The sequence below is a fragment of the Pantherophis guttatus genome, chromosome 2 (assembly GCF_059756535.1).
Source record: "Pantherophis guttatus breed Tessera chromosome 2, ASM5975653v1, whole genome shotgun sequence".
NCBI classification, from domain to species: Eukaryota; Metazoa; Chordata; class Lepidosauria; order Squamata; family Colubridae; genus Pantherophis; species Pantherophis guttatus.
In genome coordinates, this window is record NC_142064.1 from 269266851 (window position 1) to 269286946 (window position 20096).

The following is a 20096-nucleotide window of genomic DNA, read 5'->3' on the forward strand; positions in this document are numbered from 1 at the left end:
TTCTAAACCAAAAAAAAATTATTTATTTGAAGAACATAGCATTACAGGTAGTATGTACAAGTGGTGTACAAGACGATAATTATCAACATTAATATTGTAAGCTCGCTCCAACCTCAATTATTCAGGCAGATTGCCGGGGGGGGGGGATCAGAAAATCTCAGGTAAAGTTGTGCATGCATTTCCTAACTCTCCCCTCCCAAGATAAAAACCCTGCTTTTTAAAGGTTCAAAGCTTGTGGTGAGATCTTGAAGTGGCCGTGTCCTCACTTGTGTGTCCAGTTGCTGCATTAAACATGCACCCTTGAGCCATAAACATTCATTGTCTTTGGAGAAACGGCAGGGAAGCCAGCAAGAGTCAGGAAAAATAATGTGCTTTTCTGTCTGAATTGGATCTGCCGGTGTCAAATGGATCCTTAGTTAAGGCCTGGGAAAGTGATGGCTGACCTTTCTCCAGCCAGTTTCCTTTAGAAACAAAATTTTACAGCTTTTCTGCTGCAACCATGATATGGCCAGGTAGACAAGGAGACGACACAATTTGGACAAAGGCAGAGCTGTCCAGAAGACGGAGGCTGCACCAGTGTGGCTGAAACTCCATCGGCTTTGCTTCCGTCTCATTGTTGCGGCCATCTTGACTTTTTTGCCCGGATCCTGCAGAACATCCCAGGCATGGGAGTGAAACAAGGACGCTGTCCAACTTAATGTCCATGTCCGTGGTGGTTTAGATCCTTAAATATTGGTGGTAGAGTTCCTCATAAAAGCTCGGGGAGAGATTTTCCTGATTTGGCAGAGCGAGGTTCGCTTAACAAAAAAAAGCAGAGCACGGGAAAAAAAGGATCCAAGATGGATACAGAAAATCTAAGAGAGGTAGCCATGCATTGCCCTTTAGAGTGTCTTGGAGGCCTCGGTCACATTCCAGTTGTGTCCCAGTGTACGCCAACAACTTTGGGGAGCTGGAAAAGCCCAGTTTTTGAAAGAATGATTTGTGCAGCTAAGATTCCTGCCGTTTCTTCCTCCCGACCCATCAAATACATCAGTCCACACAACCACTTTTTTGTCCTCCTTTTTGAGGACTGGTAATTTTTGCAGGCGTGTCGTCGAATAAGGCAAATAATTCTTTGGCAGGGTTAGGCGGAAGGTGGGGTGTCGCTGCCAAGCTGCCACGGTTGCATAGCTGCACCTGAAGAGCCGCAATGTACCCGAATCGCCTTGTTAACCAAAGACACGCATGTAGTTTTTCACTCAGGCATTGAGAAGTAAGCCATTTATATTACAGGCATTAAAAAGGTAGCATTCCCAACTGCGGGGATAAATAAATATTTGAATATACTCATGCTTCCCCCCCCCACCAAAAAAAACATAGACATGTACAGATTCTTTCTGTATAATACCACACCCATCTCTTCCGATCTCAAATATTAAGACATGTCAGCAAAGGAAAGGCATTTGAGACATAATTATTCTTTAAGCAAAATTGTGTGCAGTTTATATGCAGAAATAGAGACAACTGCTACTTTATAGGACAGTAATGGCTGTGCGTGCGCACTTCATGCACTTCGCGTGCGTGTTGTCTGGCCCGCAATCCGAAGAGGAGCTGCCTAGGGCGCATACACACGCCCGAAAATGAACTTCCGGTTTCAGCTACTGAACTTCCGGTTTCAGCTACTGAACTTCCGGTTTCAGCTACTCTTCCGGGCTTCTGGCGCGCATGCCGCACGCAACGATCAGCTGACCGGCGCCCATGCTCAAGCAGGAAAACGGACGAGCAGCTCTTCTAGTTTCCAGCACTGCCGCATGCAAAAAGGCCAGCTGATCGACGCATGCACGCATGTGCACCAGAAATCTGGAAAAGGAACAGACGCGTGCCAGACGACATGGCTCCATGTGCCACTTCGGGCACACGAGCCATCTCCAGGACTTCTCCCTGACCTGCTATAAAGTCCAGAAAATTCCAAATTCCCTCCAGTTATTAGCTAATTCGGCCGTTTTCTCCCAAAAGACCAAAATTGTAGAAACACAGGCCTTCTGGGAAGGAATCTATGTTGCTTTTATTTTATTTTATTTTATTTATTACATTTTTATGCCGCCCATCTCTCCTACAAGGTGATCTGGGTGGCCTTAAAAATTCAGACTCTGAAGGGTAAACCTAGAGGTTGAGACACAACCTCTATTTCCAGTCCTCAGTTTATAACCGTCATTGGGACCGGAAATAGTGTCATTAACGGTTGTAAGACGAGGCACCAGAGGTGGGTTTCAGCAGATTCTGACCAGTTCTGGAGAACCGGTAGCAGAAATTTTGAGTAGTTTGGAGAACCGGTAGTAAAAATTCTGACTGGCTCCACCCCCATCTATTCTCTGCCTCCCAAGACCCAGCTGATCTTGAGGAAATGGGGATTTTGCAGTATCCTTCCCCTGGAGTGGGGAGGGAATGGAGATTTTACAATATTCCTTCCCTTGCCATGTCCACCAAGCCACGCCCACCAAGCCATGCCCACAGAACCGGTAGTAAAAAATTTTGAGACCATGTGGCCAGAAGCAAGTTTATGGCCTGGTCATTAAGTAAACGCAGAAAGTTTCTCCAGGCAACACCTTCTGGACCACTGAACTATATAATTTATATAGCTGCCGTATAATTTATGACGGACTTCTATTCTGTGGCTTGTTCTCCAAAACTCATGTATCCAATTTGGGGCAAGAAAGATGCCCCTTCTTCAAGAATCAGTTTCATCTCATCAAGACATTGATATTCTTCTTCCTTTTGCCTTAGCTGAAGAGATCAAAACCAACTCAATTACAGATAGTCCTTGAGTTGTAACAGTTCATTTAGTGACCATTCAAAGTTACAACGACATTGCAAAAAGTGGCTTATGACTCTTTTTCACACTTATCACTGTTGCAGCATTCCCATATTCATGTGATCCAAATTTACCATAGATCAGGGGTGAAATGCTCCCAGTTCGGACCGGATCGCCCGATCCGGTAGTGATGGTGGCGGGTGGTTCGGAGAACCGGTAGCAAAAATCCTTGTAACACCCCCCCCCCCATGGTCAGCTGAGCCGCAGGATCATCAGAGGCTTTTTTTTTTTACTTTTAAAAGCATTTTTTCTACAACCTTTTCCCACGAAAAAATGCTTTTAAAAGTAAAAAAAAAAAGCCTCTGATGATCGTGTGGCTCAGCTGGGATCGTCAGAGGCTTTTCAAAGCATTTTTTTCTGCAACCTCTTGCCCGAAGAGGTGTTAAAAAAAATGCTTTGAAAAGTCTCTGAGGATCCCAGCTGAGTTGCCTGATCGGCAGAGGCTTTTCAAAGCATTAGAAAAAATGCTTTGAAAAGTTTAAAAAAAAAAAAAAAGTTGGCCACGCCCACCGTCACATTACCCCACCAAGCCACGCCCCCAGAACCCGTAGTAACACATTTTACATTTCATCCCTGCCATAGATGCTTGGCAACTGACTCACATTTATGACAGTTGTAGTGTCCCTGGTCCTCTTGTGCGACCTTCTGAGAAGCAAAGTCAATGGGGAAGCCCATTTCACTTAACAACCGTGTTACTAACTTAACAAATGCAATGATTCACTTAACAACCGTGGCAAGAAAAGTCGTAAAAATGGGGCAAACTCACTTAAGAAATGTTTCCCTTAGCAACATAAATTATGGGCTCAGTTGTGGTCGTTAAGTCGAGGACCACCTGTATTGGTTTGAGCCTGAGCATTGAAAAGCATCTTTCAAAATCAGCTTGGCATTCTTCCAGATGTGGCCAATCAAAGCCCTCCGAGGAGCTCACAGGCAGAAGAAACCCTGGCAGCCTTGTGCCATGGTGGTCCATGCCTTCTGCAAATTAACAAAAGTTGGGAGGGACCTTGTAGGTCATCTAGTCCAACCCCCTGCTCAAGCAGGAGTTCCTACTACACCATTTCTGACAGATGGCAGTCCAGTCTCTTCTTGAAAGCCTCCGGTGATGAAGCTCCCACAATTTCTGAAGGCAACGTCTCTTCCATTGGTTGATTGTTCTCCCTGTCAGAAAATTTCTCCTTATTTTCAGGCTGAATCCCTCCTTGTTCAGTTTCCATCCATTATTCCTTGTCTGGCTTTGGAAAATAGCTTGACTTCTTCCTTTCTTCCCTCCATAAAAGTTCACAAAATTTCTCTATATGCATCCCTCTTTATTGTTAACCGGAAATGGAAGAAATACAGGTAGTCCTTCTTACAACATTCATTTAGCGACCGGGTAGTTACAATGGTGCTGAAAAAAGCGGTCCTCGGTCTTATGACTTCTCCAGCATCCCCACGGTCATGTGACCAAAATTTGGGTGTTTAGCACCTGCACGTTTCTACAATGGGGGATATGTGACCATCATTTATGACCTTCCCAGCCAGCTTCCAATAAGCAAAAATCAATTGGGGGGGGGGAGTTGGATTTGCTTAAGGCTTGATTGCTTAATAATCAAATATTAGAACCTGGGTGGACTTCAATTCCCAGAATTCCCCAGCCAACGTGGCTGCCTAGGGAATTCTGGGAGTTAAAAGTCCATACATCTTCAAGCAGCCAAGGTTGAGAAACGACGGTCTAAGAGTTCTACACTGTATATGAATTACAGATAGTCCTTGATTTACGGCCACAGTAGAGTCCAAAATTTCTGTCGCTAAGCGAGACACTTGTTAAGTGAGTTTTGCCCCCACTTTATAACCTTTCTTGCCACGGTTGTTAAATCAATCATTGCAGGTGTTAAATCAGTCACAGGGTTGTTAAGTGAATCCGGCTTCCCCATTGACTTTGCTTGTTAGAAGGTCGCAAAGGGGGATCACCTCTCACCCCGGGGGCACTGCAACTGTCATAAATATGAGTCAGTGGCCAAACATCTGAATATTCTCCTTTATTGGCATCTGAATTTTATTTATCGGACTTATCGGACTTTTATGCCGCCCTTTCTCCACAAGGACTCAGGGCGGCTCACAGCAATAAGAAACAACAAGTCCAAATTAAAATTCAAACAATAAAAGAATCTAAAATTCCCATTAAAACCCTTTCAGTCCAGGCCAGCCTGGTGAAACAACCATGTTTTAAGGTCATGGCGGAAAGAGCGAAGGTCGGGGGTCACCCGGAGCTCTAAGGGGAGCTGATTCCAGAGGGTAGGTGCGCCTACAGAGAAGGCTCGCTCTCTAGGGGCCGTCAGCCGACATTGCTTGGCCGACGGAACCCCAAGTAGGCCCTTTTGATCACATGACAGGAATTTTGATCACATGACCATGAGGAAGCCACAACAGTCGTGGGTACGATAGTTACAAGTCACTTTTTTCTTTTTTCAGGCTGTTCAGTAGTGGGATTCAAATCCCGTCACTACCGGTTTGCTCGTGGGCGCTCGCGCGCTCGCGCAACGCTTCTGCACATGTGCAGAGACGTCCGGGCGGGTAGGCAGAGCCTCCTGCCTCCTGCCGCTACCGGTTTGCCCAATCCAGGGCGAACCAGTAGCAACCCACCACTGGCACCGTTGTAACTTCAAACGGTCATTAAATGAGCTACTGTAAGTCGAGAACTATCTTTAGATGCCTATTGAGAAAGTATTATTTTTAACAGTAAAGTGTAAAAATCAGAAGTTTCCTTTTTTTTTCCCAATACTTGTTTGTGTCCCAGGTGGAGGGATTGGGGACAGAGCGGAGTATATAACAGGAAAATGTTTTGGATAAATTCGATTTTGGGATTCTTTTTACAGAGATTTCAAAAGTGTAGCTTTTTGGCAAATAATTTAGGAAGAGGCTTTATTATACCAGCTCAGACCCATAGTTCAGGATCTTTTACCAGCTTTTCTAGATGGGGTTGGGTGGGGCAATATATTCAGAATTTTACAATGGGGGGGGGTTCAATTCCAGCCCACCCAGAATTCCTCAATTAACAAACCCCACCTCCCTTTTCTGCCAATGCAGTGTTCTTTTCTGGCTATCTGGACATATTTCCAACCAAGCAGCCATCTATCATTTTTAATTTTCCAAGGAAGACTAAGGAGCCTTTGGACCTTAGGCCAGTGCCCAACTCAAAGTCAGTTTTCCATTTATCATCAGTTTTAATTAAAATATATTAACTAAATATAGGAAGGACAAGGGGATGATAGGCCCATGGGTATCTACATGCTCAATGCCGAGAACCCAATGCAAGGGCCTTTTCCTAATGCTTGCTACCCAATCTTTTAAAATGGAGAAACAGAGGCCTGCATTTGAGTCCCTTCCAAGCAGGTCAGGTATCCTGTCACTTAAGGAACCGCCCCTGAATTTTCTTAATTTCAGAGGAAATAGTGTTTCTCCCTAACTGCTCTTCTCACCCATTTTATAAACGTTTTTTTTTTTTTTTAATGAGGCAAGCCATTACAGGCCTTTCTTTAGAGTAGAAATAAAAAGAAATAGAAATAGAAATATTAGAAATGAAAATAGAGTAGAGTAGAGTAGAGTAGAGTAGAGTAGAGTAGAGTAGAGTAGAGTAGAGTAGAATAGAATAGAATAGAATAGAATAGAATAGAATAGAATAGAAATTCTATTCTATTCTATTCTATTCTATTCTATTCTATTCTATTCTATTCTATTCTATTCTATTGGAAGAGTTGGAAGGGACCTTAGAGGTCTTCTAGTCCAACCCCCTGCTCAGGCAGGAAACCCTACACCATTTCATACAAATGGTTGTCCAATCTCTCCTTAAAAAACTTCCAGCGTTGGAGCATTTACAACTTCTGGAGGCAATCATTTTTCAGCATCATTTTTTTCCGCACGATTCAGCATAGGTATTTCTTTCCACCCAAACCAAATTATACAATTCAACATTTGCAACCGCAGCTGATCGAGACTCCTTCCAGGGCAGCTGTAAGACTGAAAGTGTGCTGCTTGTTTTACAAATCCCCGCAAACAGAAAAGTAAGCCGTCTCGGGAATTATTTCCGACCTGCTTGTTTTTTACCCGCAGGGATAGTTTTAGATCCATGGAAAGGGAAAACCTGGAAATATTTCTGTGTGTCGTTTCTTACTTTCACAGAACCGGCAGAGTTTCTTGCCCTAAATGCATTCTCTGATGCTTCACGAAGTACGAACTGGTGGTGAAGCTTTTCCCACAGTAGTTACATTTGTAGGGTTTCTCTCCCGTGTGGGTCCTTTTATGGAGTACCAAGTGGGCTTTACAACTGAAGCCTTTCCCGCAGGCCGTGCAGGTGTACGGTTTCTCCCCCGTGTGGGTCCTCTCGTGGTACAGGAGGGCCGAGCGTTGCCGGAAGCTCTTCTCACATGTGGAACATTTGTACGGCCGCTCCCCGGTGTGGATCCACTTGTGTTTCACCAGATCCGAACTCCGGTGGAAGCTCCCTCCGCAATCGGAGCACTTGTACGGCTTCTCTCCCGTGTGGATCCGCTCGTGTTTCACCAGGTCCGATCTTTGGTGGAAGCTCCTCCCGCAGTAGGAGCACGTGTGGGGCTTCACCCCCGTGTGGAACCTCTCGTGCACGATCAGCTTGGACCGCTGGCTGAAGCACTTGTCGCAGGTGGTGCACTTGAAGGGTTTCTCACCCGTGTGGATCCGCTCGTGGCGGGAGACGTCGGAGCTGCGGTTGAAGCTTTTCCCGCAGAAGGAGCATTTGTATGGCCAGTCTCCGGTGTGCAGCCGCTCATGAGCGATGAGTTTGGCAACCTGGCAGAAGCTCTTGTCGCACACGGAGCATTTGTAGGGGTTTGCCTCCAAGGGGAATCCCTCTGGGCCGAGCAGACCGGTGATAGGGTTAAAACTCCCCCCACAGTTTGAACACAAGGATTGTTTCGCTCCGGATGCGTTTATATCTGTTCCTCTGGGGCCGTTCTCCTCTTGAGGACTCTTTTGGGGTTCTCCCACCTCTCTGAATCTTCCTGACCCTTCCCAACTTTCTGTGGACGATGAGCTACGAGGCTCCATTCCCATGGTGTTGTTCCACTGGTTATCTTTTTTGATTTCACCCAACTGCCCATCGTCTGCCGGAATAAAGACAAAGCACAATAAAATTCATTCTCAAAAGAAGAGTGCAAACTAGAGACATTGGACTGTGTTCAACTATGCACAAGGAAATGCTGATTTTTGAAGGGGAACGTTATTTACAGTTTGTTGCTACTGTTTTCCAGTATCAGAAGTTTCAAGTGGGGGTATATTTGTGGCTCTTTTAAAAAAACATATGCCATTTTTCCCAGTTTTATTTCAACTTGGAGTATTACAGTAACTTTTTTTTTCCAATCTGATGTTCTGTTTCTGCCCCTTTAGCCAGTATTTTTTCTTGCTAGAGGCATTTATTTATTTAAATAGATTTGTGATCTCTTCCTTGCTAAAGGCATTTTATTTATTTGCTTGTTTGTTTAAGTAAATAAACAAAACAAAACAAAGAAAGATAGTTATATTTTTCTTGCTAAAAGAATTCATTTAAATAAATACATAAATTTATAATATAAGAAATAAGAGTGGCATGGGGGTCTAGTGGTGAAGATGCTTGCCTCCTACTCGGAAGGTTGAGAGTGCAACCCTAGGTAGCGACAGATGTTTCTCTCCTTGGGCACAAAGAAAAAATACCTGCTGCGTACTCCACGTGGTGTCAGGAAGGGCATCCGGCCAGCAAATACTCAGCTCCATCCAGATGCCACGACTCTAACTTGAATTAAGGGATTTTTACAACTCAGTGTAAAAAGAGAGTTAATATATTTCTTGCTAAAGGCATTCATTTATTTAATAGACTTATAATGTCTATCTTACATAAATCATTGGTTGGTTGATTGATTGGTTATGGCTGCCCAACTCATACAAGGGGACTCTCCTTGCACGTTCCTTTACTCATCCCACACCCTCTTTTAATGTTTTGAAAATTAATAGTAAATATATTAATTAATGTATTGGTTTTTCATCTGTTTTTAAAATACAAACTTTATTTTTTCCTCTCAGATCCTTATATCTTTTGGCTTCTACTTCCTGGACATCATCTGCTCTTATACCCTGATATACTTCTGTATATTAAAAAAAAATATGGGTTGACAGAAATATATTTTCTATTATAAAATTATTCTTTAAAATAAATGATCAAGCGAATGTTGAGCAAGTTTAGTTTGTCAGCTCCACAAGTTAGTCCAGACAAGACCAACCAACTTCACAGGAAAACTAGAACTACATTTTATGGAGATAGGTCAGTGTTTCTCAACCTTGGCAACTTTAAAAGGCATGGACTTCAACTCCCAGAATTCCCCAGCCAGCATGGTTGCTTGGCTGGGGAATTCTGGGAGTTGAAGTCCACACATCTTAAAGTTGCCAAGGTTGAGAAACACTGATTTAATTGGTAGTAAGAACTGCTTACCTTGAGAAAGGCCATCCTCATTGACCTCCTGTTTGATCGGCCTGCTAAGCGGCCTTTCAGATGATGCCTGATCAGAGTCAGGAAAATTCACAGTCACCACATGAAACATCCCTGGGCCCTAAAAATAAGCAAATATTTGGAATTAATCAAGATGGGGAGCTATTGGAGGATTAGGAAAGCCACAGAGGTGGTATTCAGCAGGTTCTGACCAGTTCTGGAGACCTGGTAGCAGAAACTTTAGAGTAGTTCGGAGAACCGGCAAATACCACCTCTGACTGGCCCCATCCCCATCTATTCTCTGCCTCCCGAGTCCCAGCTGATCGGGAGGAAATGGGTATTTTGCAGTAACCTTCCCCTGCCATGCCCACCAAGCCACTCCCACAGAACCACTAGTAAAAAATTTTGAATCCCACCACTGGAAAGCCAGGATAACCTTCCTTCCTTCCTTCCTTCCTTCCTTCCTTCCTTCCTTCCTTCCTTCCTTCCTTCCTTCCTTCCTTCCTTCCTTCCTTCCTTCCTTCCCTCCCTCCCTCCCTCCCTCCTTCCTTCCTTCTGTCTCTGTCTCTCTCTCCCTCTCTCCTATTTCTTAATGGCTCATCTCCCTCAGAGGAGAACTCTGGGCAGCGTACAATATAACAAATATAATTAACATTAAAATCAAAATTAATTTAAGATTAACAGTTTTAAAATTATACAATAACATTGTAAAATTTCAAAATTCCACGTTGCCTTTGGTTGGGTCCCTTCAGGATAGTGGTAGCTCTCAAAGACATCCAAAATTACTTTTGTGATACCCATCCTGCCTCGTGGCACACAAAAGGACAATGTCGACTGGTGACCCCCCCGGGGGAGAGCCTTCTCTGTGGGGGCACCTACCCTCTGGAATGAGCTGCCCCCGGAGATTCGTCGGATTCCGGACCTTCGCACCTTTCGCCGCGCCCTTAAAACACTATTATTCCATCAAGCAGGGCTGGCCTAAAATATTATTTTTAATGGGTTATTTTATGTTATTTTAGAGTGTGGGCCAAACTATTTAATAATTTTAAATTGTTTTTAACTTTTATATTGTTGGTTTCTTATCTTGGCTGTACACCGCCCTGAGTCCTTAGGGAGAAGGCCGGTATATAAATTTAATTAAAAAAAAAAAAGGACATCCCTCTGGGGCATGTGGGCAAATTAAAGGGTAGCTAACAGCTTCTATAAGGATTTGGAAGGCTGGTGGCCCATCTGAGGTATTTCAGGCTCTCTCACCTTCTGCTCCTGTCTTCCTTCCTCCGGATGTCTCACCAGGAAGTCCTCCGCCAGGGCCACGGCCTGGGCACAGGTGTGGGGGTGGCAATCCCGGACCCAACACTCCATCGCCTGGGGCAGGACACCCAGGAACTGATCCAAGATCACCAGTTCCAGGATCTGCTCCTTGGAGTGTCTCTCCGGCTTCAGCCATAGGTGGCAGAGGTCCCGGAGACGATGGCAAAGCTCTCGGGGACCCTCCGCTTCTTGGTAGAGGAACTGCCTGAAGCGCTGGCAAGGGGGCTCCGGATTTAGGGCCTCCTGGTTCTCCATCTCCTCCTTCGCTTTCCGCCTTTCTTGGTCAGCCAGGTGCATCGTTCCCACAAAACCTGGCGGCACAGGTTGGAAAAACATCCCTTCCGAGGAACGCTGGCTGCTGGCGGCCGCCAATGCTAGATGAGCCAAGGGTGCCTTGGTGTCCCCCCACGGGGCAGTCGCTGGCAGAGGTCTGGCCCCCCATCCTGAGCAAGGGGACTGCATGCCCCCCAGGAACTCCTGCCACTGGGATTCCCAGTGCAGAGACGATAGACAATCGTCTTCCGGTTCTTGCTTAATGTATGGAAGACCCCTCCACCTCAGATCCTGCCGGTCGGAGCCCCTCGGGGCCACACTGGGGCTTACTCTTGGCCCATCCAGGTCTAACGCTGGCTTCAGGTCTGCTGAAGATTCTGGGGCGTCCATTTTCATCATTGGGTTCAGCGGTTGATCAGACTCGGTTCTATCCAGGGTGGCAGATGGAGAAGAAACCTCAAATGGTGGCTTGAGGATTGTTGTCACATGACTGAAACGCAAGGGGTGGGGGGAAAAAAGGTCTCGGGGTTATTTTTTTTTAAATCCTCAAGATTTTTTTTCCCCTGGGGAATCTAGAGACAGACACTTATCTGAAATAGTATAGGTCAGTGATGGCTAACCTTTTTGCCAAAAGTGGGGGGAGCGCAGGGGCGCGCACATGTGCATGCCCACACCCATAATTCAATGCCCACTGCCCCCCCACGGATACATGTGTGACATTCTCCCTGCTTTTGGCACGTGATGGTCCGGTGGGCCTGGTAGGCCCATTTTTTGCCCTCCCCAGGCACCAGAAGCTTTCTAGGAGCCTGGGGAGGGCGAAAACGGCCTTCCCCACCCCCCCACCCCCGGAGGCCCTACGGAGGCCAGAAATGGCCCATTTCCTGACTTCTAGTGGGCCCCACGCGCTGGAGGTGAGGTAGGGCAACACTCACGTGCCCACAGATATGGCTATGCGTGCCACCTATGGCACATGTACCATAGGTTCGCCATCACGGGTATGACTGAGCAGGGGGCTGGACTAGATGACCTCCAAGGTCCCTTCCAGCTCATTCATTCCACTGCTTAAAAAGCCTGGCGTCTTTTTTCTCTCTCTGCCGCCCACATCCTTTCACACGACCACCAGGCCATCAGACTCGCCCCTGGTGATCAGCTGGCTTCCTTTCAACCGTGCTTAGGCGGCGGCGGCGGATCCTCAGTGTTTCTAGCCCAGGCTAGCTTGGGAGTGGATCCCAACCCCCAGAAGGGTTTAAGCTACTATAAGCGAAGCGGGCAGGCAAAGGCAACAACCCCCGTCGGCGTTGGGTCTGATTCCGGATCGGATAGGAGATCCGGCCCCGCGCTGCGCACCATGGGCTCGCCCAGCCACCACCCAACCCCCATTTTTATTTTTATGGCGGAAGGGAAACAATAGCCGGGAATGAATTGAGGCCGGGTCAGGCTGGCCATAGCTCCGGGGACTTCAACTAGGCTTGGATCGGTCCCCGAGAGCAGCGGCGGCGGCTGTCAGGTGCCTCCCTCCCTCCCTGTCGCTTCTCCCAGAGCAAAGATCGGGCGCGCGCTTTCGATCGCACGATCGATCGATCGATCGATCCCGCGATCGACCGGTCACCGGAAGCCCGCGTGAAGCCACCCCCCACAAAAAAAGGACCCGATCGTGCGCGCTCTATACCTGGCCTGTCCCCGGGGAGCCTTGGCGGCCAAATGCTTCCCGACCTGGCGACGCCCCAAGTCCGGGTAAGTCTGACTTGCTCGGCAGGCGGGCGGGCGGGCGGAGAAGCAGGAAGGCGCCTCGGCGTTTGCAGCCTCCCTTTCCGAAAGCGTTCAGGGCGCCTCCCAGACGCCAGACGCGGCTCTCTATCGCTTTAACTCTTGGGGCGCAGAGCGGAGAGCGCCGGGAAGCTTTGCCTTCAGGAGTGGTTTTACGGGAGCTTCATCGCTGGAAGCTTTTTTTCAAGAAGAGGCTGGGCAGCCACCCGCCTGCAAGACACAGTGGAGGGAGGGTCTCCTGCTATGAGCGGGGGGGGGGGGGTTGGACTAGATGGCCTCCAAGGCCCCTTCCAGCTCTATTCTGATTGATTGATATTCACCAATGCACCAGAAGGCAAGACAAGGAGTTGTTGTCCGACCCATCGGGGACTCCGTGGACAACTTTCCTCCAGGCCTTCCTGTCATATACATACACCAAAGACAAATTCCTTGTGTGTCCAATCACACTTTGCCCAATAAGAAAATTCCACTCCACTCCACTCCACTCCTTTCCTTTCCTTTCCTTTCCTTTCCTTTCCTTTCCTTTCCTTTCCTTTCCTTTCCTTTCCTTTCCTTTCCTTTCCTTTCCTTTCCTTTCCTTTCCTTTCTTTTCTTTTCTTTTCTTTTCTTTTCTTTTCTTTTCTTTTCTTTTCTTTTCTTTTCTTTTCTTTTCTTTTCTTTTCCTTTCCTTTCCACTCCATTCCATTTTTTAAAAAATTTTGATTTATATGCCGCCCTTCTCCGGAGACTCAGGGCGGCTTACAATGCGTTAAGCAATAGCCTTCATACTTTTGTATATTTATACAAAGTCAGCTTATTGCCACCACAAACTGGTATCTCATTTTACCTACCTTAGAAAGGATGGAAGGCTGAGTCAACCTTGAGCCTGGGGAGATTCGAACTAGCAGTAATTGCAGGCAGCTGGATGATAATAACAGGCTATTAGTCTACTGCGCCACCAGGCTCTTTTTCCATTCCTTTCCTTTCCTTTCCTTTCCTTTCCTTTCCTTTCCTTTCCTTTCCTTTCCTTTCCTTTCCTTTCCTTTCCTTTCCTCTCCTCTCCTCTCCTCTCCTCTCCTCTCCTGTCCACTCCACTCCTTTCCATTCCATTCCATTCCATTCCATTCCATTCCATTCCTTTCCTTTCCTTTCTTCTTTCCTTTCCTTTCCTTTCCTTTCCTTTCTTCTTTCCTTTCCTTTCCTTTCCTCTTTTCTTGTCTTTTCCTTTCCTTTCCTTTCCTTTTTATTCCATTCCATTCCATTCCTCTCCTCTCTCCTCTCCTCTCCTCTCCTCTCCATTCCACTCCACTCCACTCCATTCCATTCCACTCCTTTCCTTTCCTTTCCTTTCCTTTCCTTTCCATTCCATTCCATTCCATTCCATTCCATTCCATTCCTTTCTTTCTTTTTCTTTTTCTTTTTCTTTTCTTTTCTTTTCTTTCCCTTTCCTTTCCTTTCCTTCCTTTCCTTTCCTTTCCTTTCCTTTCCACTTCACTCCACTCCACTCCACTGCATTCCATTCCAAGGACAGCCAAGAAGATTATAGGAAGCTCTCTCCCTCTCGTTCAAGATACTGCTTATAAGTGCTATGTGCTTAGAGCTCAAAGCATTGTTAGAGACCCCACACACCCACTTCACGGTCTGTTTCTGTTGCTCCCCTCTGAGAGGAGGTTTCAAAGTATTTATCACAGGACTACCATGTTTCCCCGAAAATAAGACCCGCCCTGAAAATAAGCCCTAGTCTGATTTTCACAGGAGGCTCGCGGGAGGCTTGCGAGGCTTCACCGACAGCAGGCGGAGGCAGAGGCATGAGTGGGCCATAAGCAAGCCGAGAGACGGTGGGACGGACTGGGCAGTACGCTGGAATCACCTGCCTTCCCCACCCCCACCCCACTTTTCATCCAGAGGGAGTCGAAGCTTCGTGTGCTTGCAAATGGGACGCTTTGAAAGAGAGGTAATCATTCCATTTCAAAGCGTCCCATTTGCAAGCAGACAATGCTTTGTGTCTCTGTCATTTCTCTATCCAGGCGAAAGGGGTGTCTGGGAAGCCTGTAAGGCGTTGCAGCCGCAAGCAAGCATATTGTTGGAGGGAGTGGGCAAGCAGCTGCAAAATAAGATATTCCCCCCCCAAAATACATATATATATATATACATACACATATATACACATATACATATATATCTATATACCAGAATCCTTCCCTCTTTGCAGTTGACAGTTAGTAATAGGGAACCAGAGAAAGCTGGGCCTTTAACACGCAGTCAGGGTGCAGCTAGGAAAATGAAGCAGGAGAAAAAACTGCTGCCCTCCAATCAGGACACAGAGTTGCAGGCTAACCAGCATACGTCAGCAGCAGCGAAAAGCGACAACTCCGACCTCGCAGCATACCCACAGCTTCTAAACTGAAAGTAGGGGCCCAATGATGACAAGTTAGAGAGCTTGTCGAAACATTACCAAAAAAAGAAAACTTTTAAAGTGTTGGTTAGGATTTTTAGCCAGAGTTTCCAAAGACCTTACAAAGTGTTTTGTTGGGATTTTGGAGGATTTTAGGCTGGGATTTTAGCCAGAATTTTAAGCATTTCAACTAACAGACTTTTAATGACGCGGGAAAACACCCGAGATTCTAACTTTTTATATACATATATACATATATTTGTTTTCATAGATTTTCACGTGTACAGGTATGCAAGTCTTGGCGTATTCGGGTCTTTTCCTGTGTAAGATTGAGAGTATCTTGGGACCTCGTCGAAATTTCCCAAGATACTCTTAATTTTACATGGGAAAAGACCCGAATATGCCAAGACTTGCATATACATATATACATATATGCATATATACATATATGCATATATACATATATACATATATACATATATAAATATATAAATATATAAATATATAAATATATAAATATATAAATATATACATATATGCATATATGCATATATACATATATACATATATACATATATACATATATACATATATACGTGCATTATTGTTCTAGCCAGGGTTTTTCCTACGTAAATCAAGATGTTTATATAGCCATAGTTAAGTGACATCCCAAATCACTATTTTCTAGGCTTTATCAGACATTTAAACAACATTATGCTGTCTGTTGTAAGACTTAAGAGAGACTTACAACAGACAGCATAATGTTGTTTAAATGTCTGATAAAGCCTAGAAAATAGTGATTTGGGATGTCACTTAACTATGGCTATATAAACATCTTGATTTATGTAGGAAAAACCCTGGCTAGAACAATAATGCACATATAGACCTACGAAAAAAGAACAAAATAAATACATATATACACATACATATAGGTTTTCTGTTGAAGCAACCTGGTCTATCCAAATATGGGAAGGAGCATATTGCTTCCTTTCGCCTTTCAGCCCCAATCCAGGAGCCCTCAGGCAATCACTTTCACAACAAACTATTTTGTGTTAAATTCATATTTACTGATAAAGAAATAAAGGGAGACTAGTATAGATCTTGTAAGGTCCCAAAATACACTTGAGTCACCAGAATGCCAAAGAAAGAGACTCAAGACGAGGCTTGCAAAAAAAAAAAAAAAAAACAGATTTTATTTATGGCCAAAAACAAAATACTGGGTGGAACTATATCCAGAACATACAGATAAAATGCATGCGAGGAGATAGCCACGCCTTGGGGAAGGTAGGGCGTCCTTTTATACCCTCAGAGACGCCAGCTTAGTACCCAATTCTGGTCTCCTATTTTAGGTTTGTGTATTCCTTGTTGCCCTGCAAGGGGGAATAGAAACTTCCCAATTAGTCATCCTTGAGCATTTCTTTGTTTACTCAATTGGCCACTTTGGCCCCCTGGCCCTGGAAAGTAGGAGTCTATCCAGATCAAACATAAATTAGGATTGAGGTGTAAATTATCCCTTGGAGATATGTACCATGCTCTTAGTAAGAAAAAACAGGGAGAAGATTGATATGGGTTCAGGTCAAATGGCAGGGACATATGTTTGACAAATACCAGATACATTACAGGCCTAATAACAGAATATGTTTGTTACAGGAGATACAAATATAAAGGCATATATGTAGTACAGGAACCTAATGGCTACAGAATCTAGTATTATTTATTATATCCTTATTATTGTTTCCCTTCAATCTATTTCAAGATATTTAGCTCTCATCAGCTAGCCATACCCTTCTGGGATTCAAACCTGGGCTTGCTTGCATATTAGGCAGATGTATTAACCTCTAAGCCACAGGTTCTCCTGCTTGTTGGGATGGGTCTCATGGATTATAGCCTTCTGAATAGAGGGTGGTTTATACTATACATGTGAAATAAAAGGATAAATTTTGTGTGTGCCATATACGCGAAGCTGTAACAACCAGAATCGGAGTGGAGCCTAAATAGGTGTAGGAAATTGGGGCTATAATTTCATAATAGAAACCAAAGTGACATCAAAAAGACACTAAGTGTGCTGTGACATCATTGCTCAAATGGTATGAGTGATATACATAAGACAACACTCAGTCTGTTCACAGATCTCCAAAGAGGGTGTTCCTAACACATGTAGAAACATATAAAACTGCAAAAAAAAAAAAAACACAAACAAACAGAAAAACCCTAGTGGTCTTAACAGCTCTGCACTTTGAGTGGTTTTATTATTTTATTTGTCACTTTTTTTTTATTTGATTTATATGCCGCCCTTCTCCGGAGACTCAGGGCGGCTTACAATGCGTTAAGCAATAGCCTTCATACTTTTGTATATTTATACAAAGTCAGCTTATTGCCCCCACAAACTGGGTCCTCAATTTACCTACCTTAGAAAGGATGGAAGGCTGAGTCGACCTTGAGCCTGGTGAGATTTGAATTTGCAGTAATTGCAGGCAGCTGAATGTTAATAACACTGTTAATAACAGTGCTTTAGTCTGCTGTGCTACCAGGGCTCTTTAATTTAAAGCATTTAAAGCAGTCAGTGCTGTACGTAATGTTTAATCAAAATAAAACCTTAACCTCTTTGGTCTTGGAGCAAAAGCACTAATTATGGTGTTTTTGCTGCTCTCTGAGCTTAGTTATTTGCTTACAGACGTTACATTACCTGACTAGGTAAGATCATCAGTGTGAAGGAGGGTGAGGTTCACTGGTTATTTATATATAGGAGGTTGCCCTGCCAACTCCTATCGGTGGGAGTGTAGTTTCCTTTCTCCTCCTCCATGGACAAAACTGTCACCCCTACCCAAATTAACAGGGTAACTTCCTATATAAACAGCCAGTGATCCCCACCCTACATCACACTAATGATGTTACCTAGTTGGGTAATGAAACGTCTGCAGGCAAACCACCAAACTCCAAGAACACCACAGTTCTACTGCAATGCTCTCTACATGGGGCTGCCCGTGAAGACCACTCGGAGGCTTCAGCTGGTGCAGAATTCGGCCGCACGGGTAGTAATGGGAGTGTCCCAACACTCTCATGTTACACCTCTCCTGCGGGACCTGCATTGGCTACCGGTTGCCCTCCGGGTGAGATTCAAGGTGCTGGTAATTATCTATAAAGCCCTACATGGCCTAGGCCCGGGGTATCTGGCGGACCATCTGTGGCCAGCGACAGCTCCTCATCGCCCGGTGCGTTCCCACAGGGAGGACCTCCTTGGGGTACCGTCGGCCAGACAATGTCGGCTGGCGACCCCTAGGAAGTGGGCCTTCTCTGTGGGCGCACCTACCTTGTGGAATCAGCTCCCCCTGAAGCTCAGGGTGGCCCCTAACCTTCGCTCTTTCCGCCGTGACCTTAAAACATGGTTATTTCGCCTGGCTGGTTTGGACTGAAGAGGTTTTAGAGGGGATTTTAATAGTCTTTTTATAATCTTATTGGGTATTTTTAACATTGATTTTGCTTGTTTTTATTGTTGTGAGCCGCCCTGAGTCCTTTCGGAGATAGGGCGGGATACAAGTTTAAATAATAAATAAATAAATAGTTCAATCTTGAGCTACAGAGATTCTCTTGAATTAAAAGTGGTAATTGGCAGAATATGTAGCTTTCAGTTATGTACTTCAGTTTAAGAACAAGTCCCGTTCCCAAGGTCTGTTCTTAAGTCAAATTCATATGTCAGCTGGAACAGTATTATTGTATGATACTGTATAGGTAATATTGTAGTATAGTAGGAGCCATGGAGGCGCAGTGGTTAAAAAGCAGTATTGCAGGCTAACTCTGCCGACTGCCAGCAGTTCGATCCTGACCGGCTCAAGGTTGACTCAGCCTTCCCTTCTTCCGAGGTCGGTAAAATGAGGACCCAGATTGTTGGGGGCCATAGGCTGACTCTGTAAACCACTTAGAGAGGGCTGCAAAGCATTATGAAGCGGTATGTGCTATTGCTGTTGCTATTGTGTAATAAACTTGAACTCTTGTGTGTTTAATTTGAAGCGTGGTGTATTTAACTTGAAAAGTGACTTGTGACCGTTATTCACACTTACGACCGTTCCGTGCTTGGCAACCGGCTCATATTTATGAGAGTTACAGTGTCCCAGGGACATGTGCTCTCCTTTTGCAATGTTCTGACAAGCAAAGCCCATGGGGAAGCAAAATTCACTTAGCAACTGTGCTACTGACTTAACAACTGCGGTGATTCACTTAACAACTGTGGCAAGAAAAGTCGTAAAATAGGGCAAAGCTCACTTAACAGACGTTTCACTTAGCAACAGAAATTTGGGACTCAATTATGCTCCTAAGTTGAGGACGACTTGTATTATTCTACAGAATTTCCTCCCATTTTTTTCCTCAAAAAATTAATATCTATGAACAGGACATGAAAGGGAAAACAATCACTCATTGTTGTTCCCACGCAAATCAAATTCAAAGGTAGACTGTCTCTGGATATGGAGGACCTACTACATCCACATCCTTAGCTTTCTCTGATCTCAGTCCGGTCAAATTGCATTAACAGAGGGATACAATCAAGATCAAGTGAGGTACTAATACCACTCTATAAAGCCTTAGTAAGACCACACCTAGAGTACTGCATCCAGTTTTGGTCACCACACTATACGAAAGATGTTGAGACTCTAGAAAGAGTGCAGAGAAGAGCAACCAGGATGATTAGGAGACTGGAAGCTAAAACATAGGATGAACAGTTGCAGGAACTGGGCATGGGTAGTCCAGTGAAGAGGGGACATGAGAGCAGTCTTCCAATATTTGAGGGGCTGCCACAGAGAGGAAGGGGTCAAGCTCTTTCCCAAGCATCTGAAGGCCAGACAAGGAATAATGGATGGAAACTGAACAAGGAGAGATTCAACCTTAGAACTAAGGAGAAATTTCCTGACAGTTAGAACAATTAACAAGTAGAACAACTTGCCTGCAGAACTTGTGAATGCCCCAACCCTGGAAATTTTTAAGAAGATGTTGGATAACCATTTGTCAGAAATGGTGTAAGGCCTCCTGCTTGGGCAGGGGTTGGACTAGATGGC

General features: G+C 45.0%; 2 protein-coding genes across 2 annotated transcripts in view; one reads left to right on the plus strand and one right to left on the minus strand.

Moving 5' to 3' along the window:
* On the minus strand, positions 1-12914 carry LOC117662595 (uncharacterized). Its single transcript, XM_034412071.3, has 4 exons — positions 12577-12914; positions 10578-11397; positions 9327-9444; positions 1-7968 (listed from the first exon to the last, which is right to left on the minus strand). The coding sequence occupies exons 2-4, from the start codon at positions 11304-11306 to the stop codon at positions 7004-7006; spliced, it is 1812 nt and encodes a 603-aa protein (XP_034267962.2). The 5' UTR covers positions 11307-11397; positions 12577-12914; the 3' UTR covers positions 1-7003.
* The window catches only part of LOC117662599 (uncharacterized), a 26833-nt gene continuing 19275 nt past the window's right edge, over positions 12539-20096 (plus strand). The window contains exon 1 of the mRNA XM_087884382.1: positions 12539-12641. The gene's annotated coding sequence lies outside the window, so the exon portion shown is untranslated. The remainder of the gene's footprint in view (positions 12642-20096) is intronic.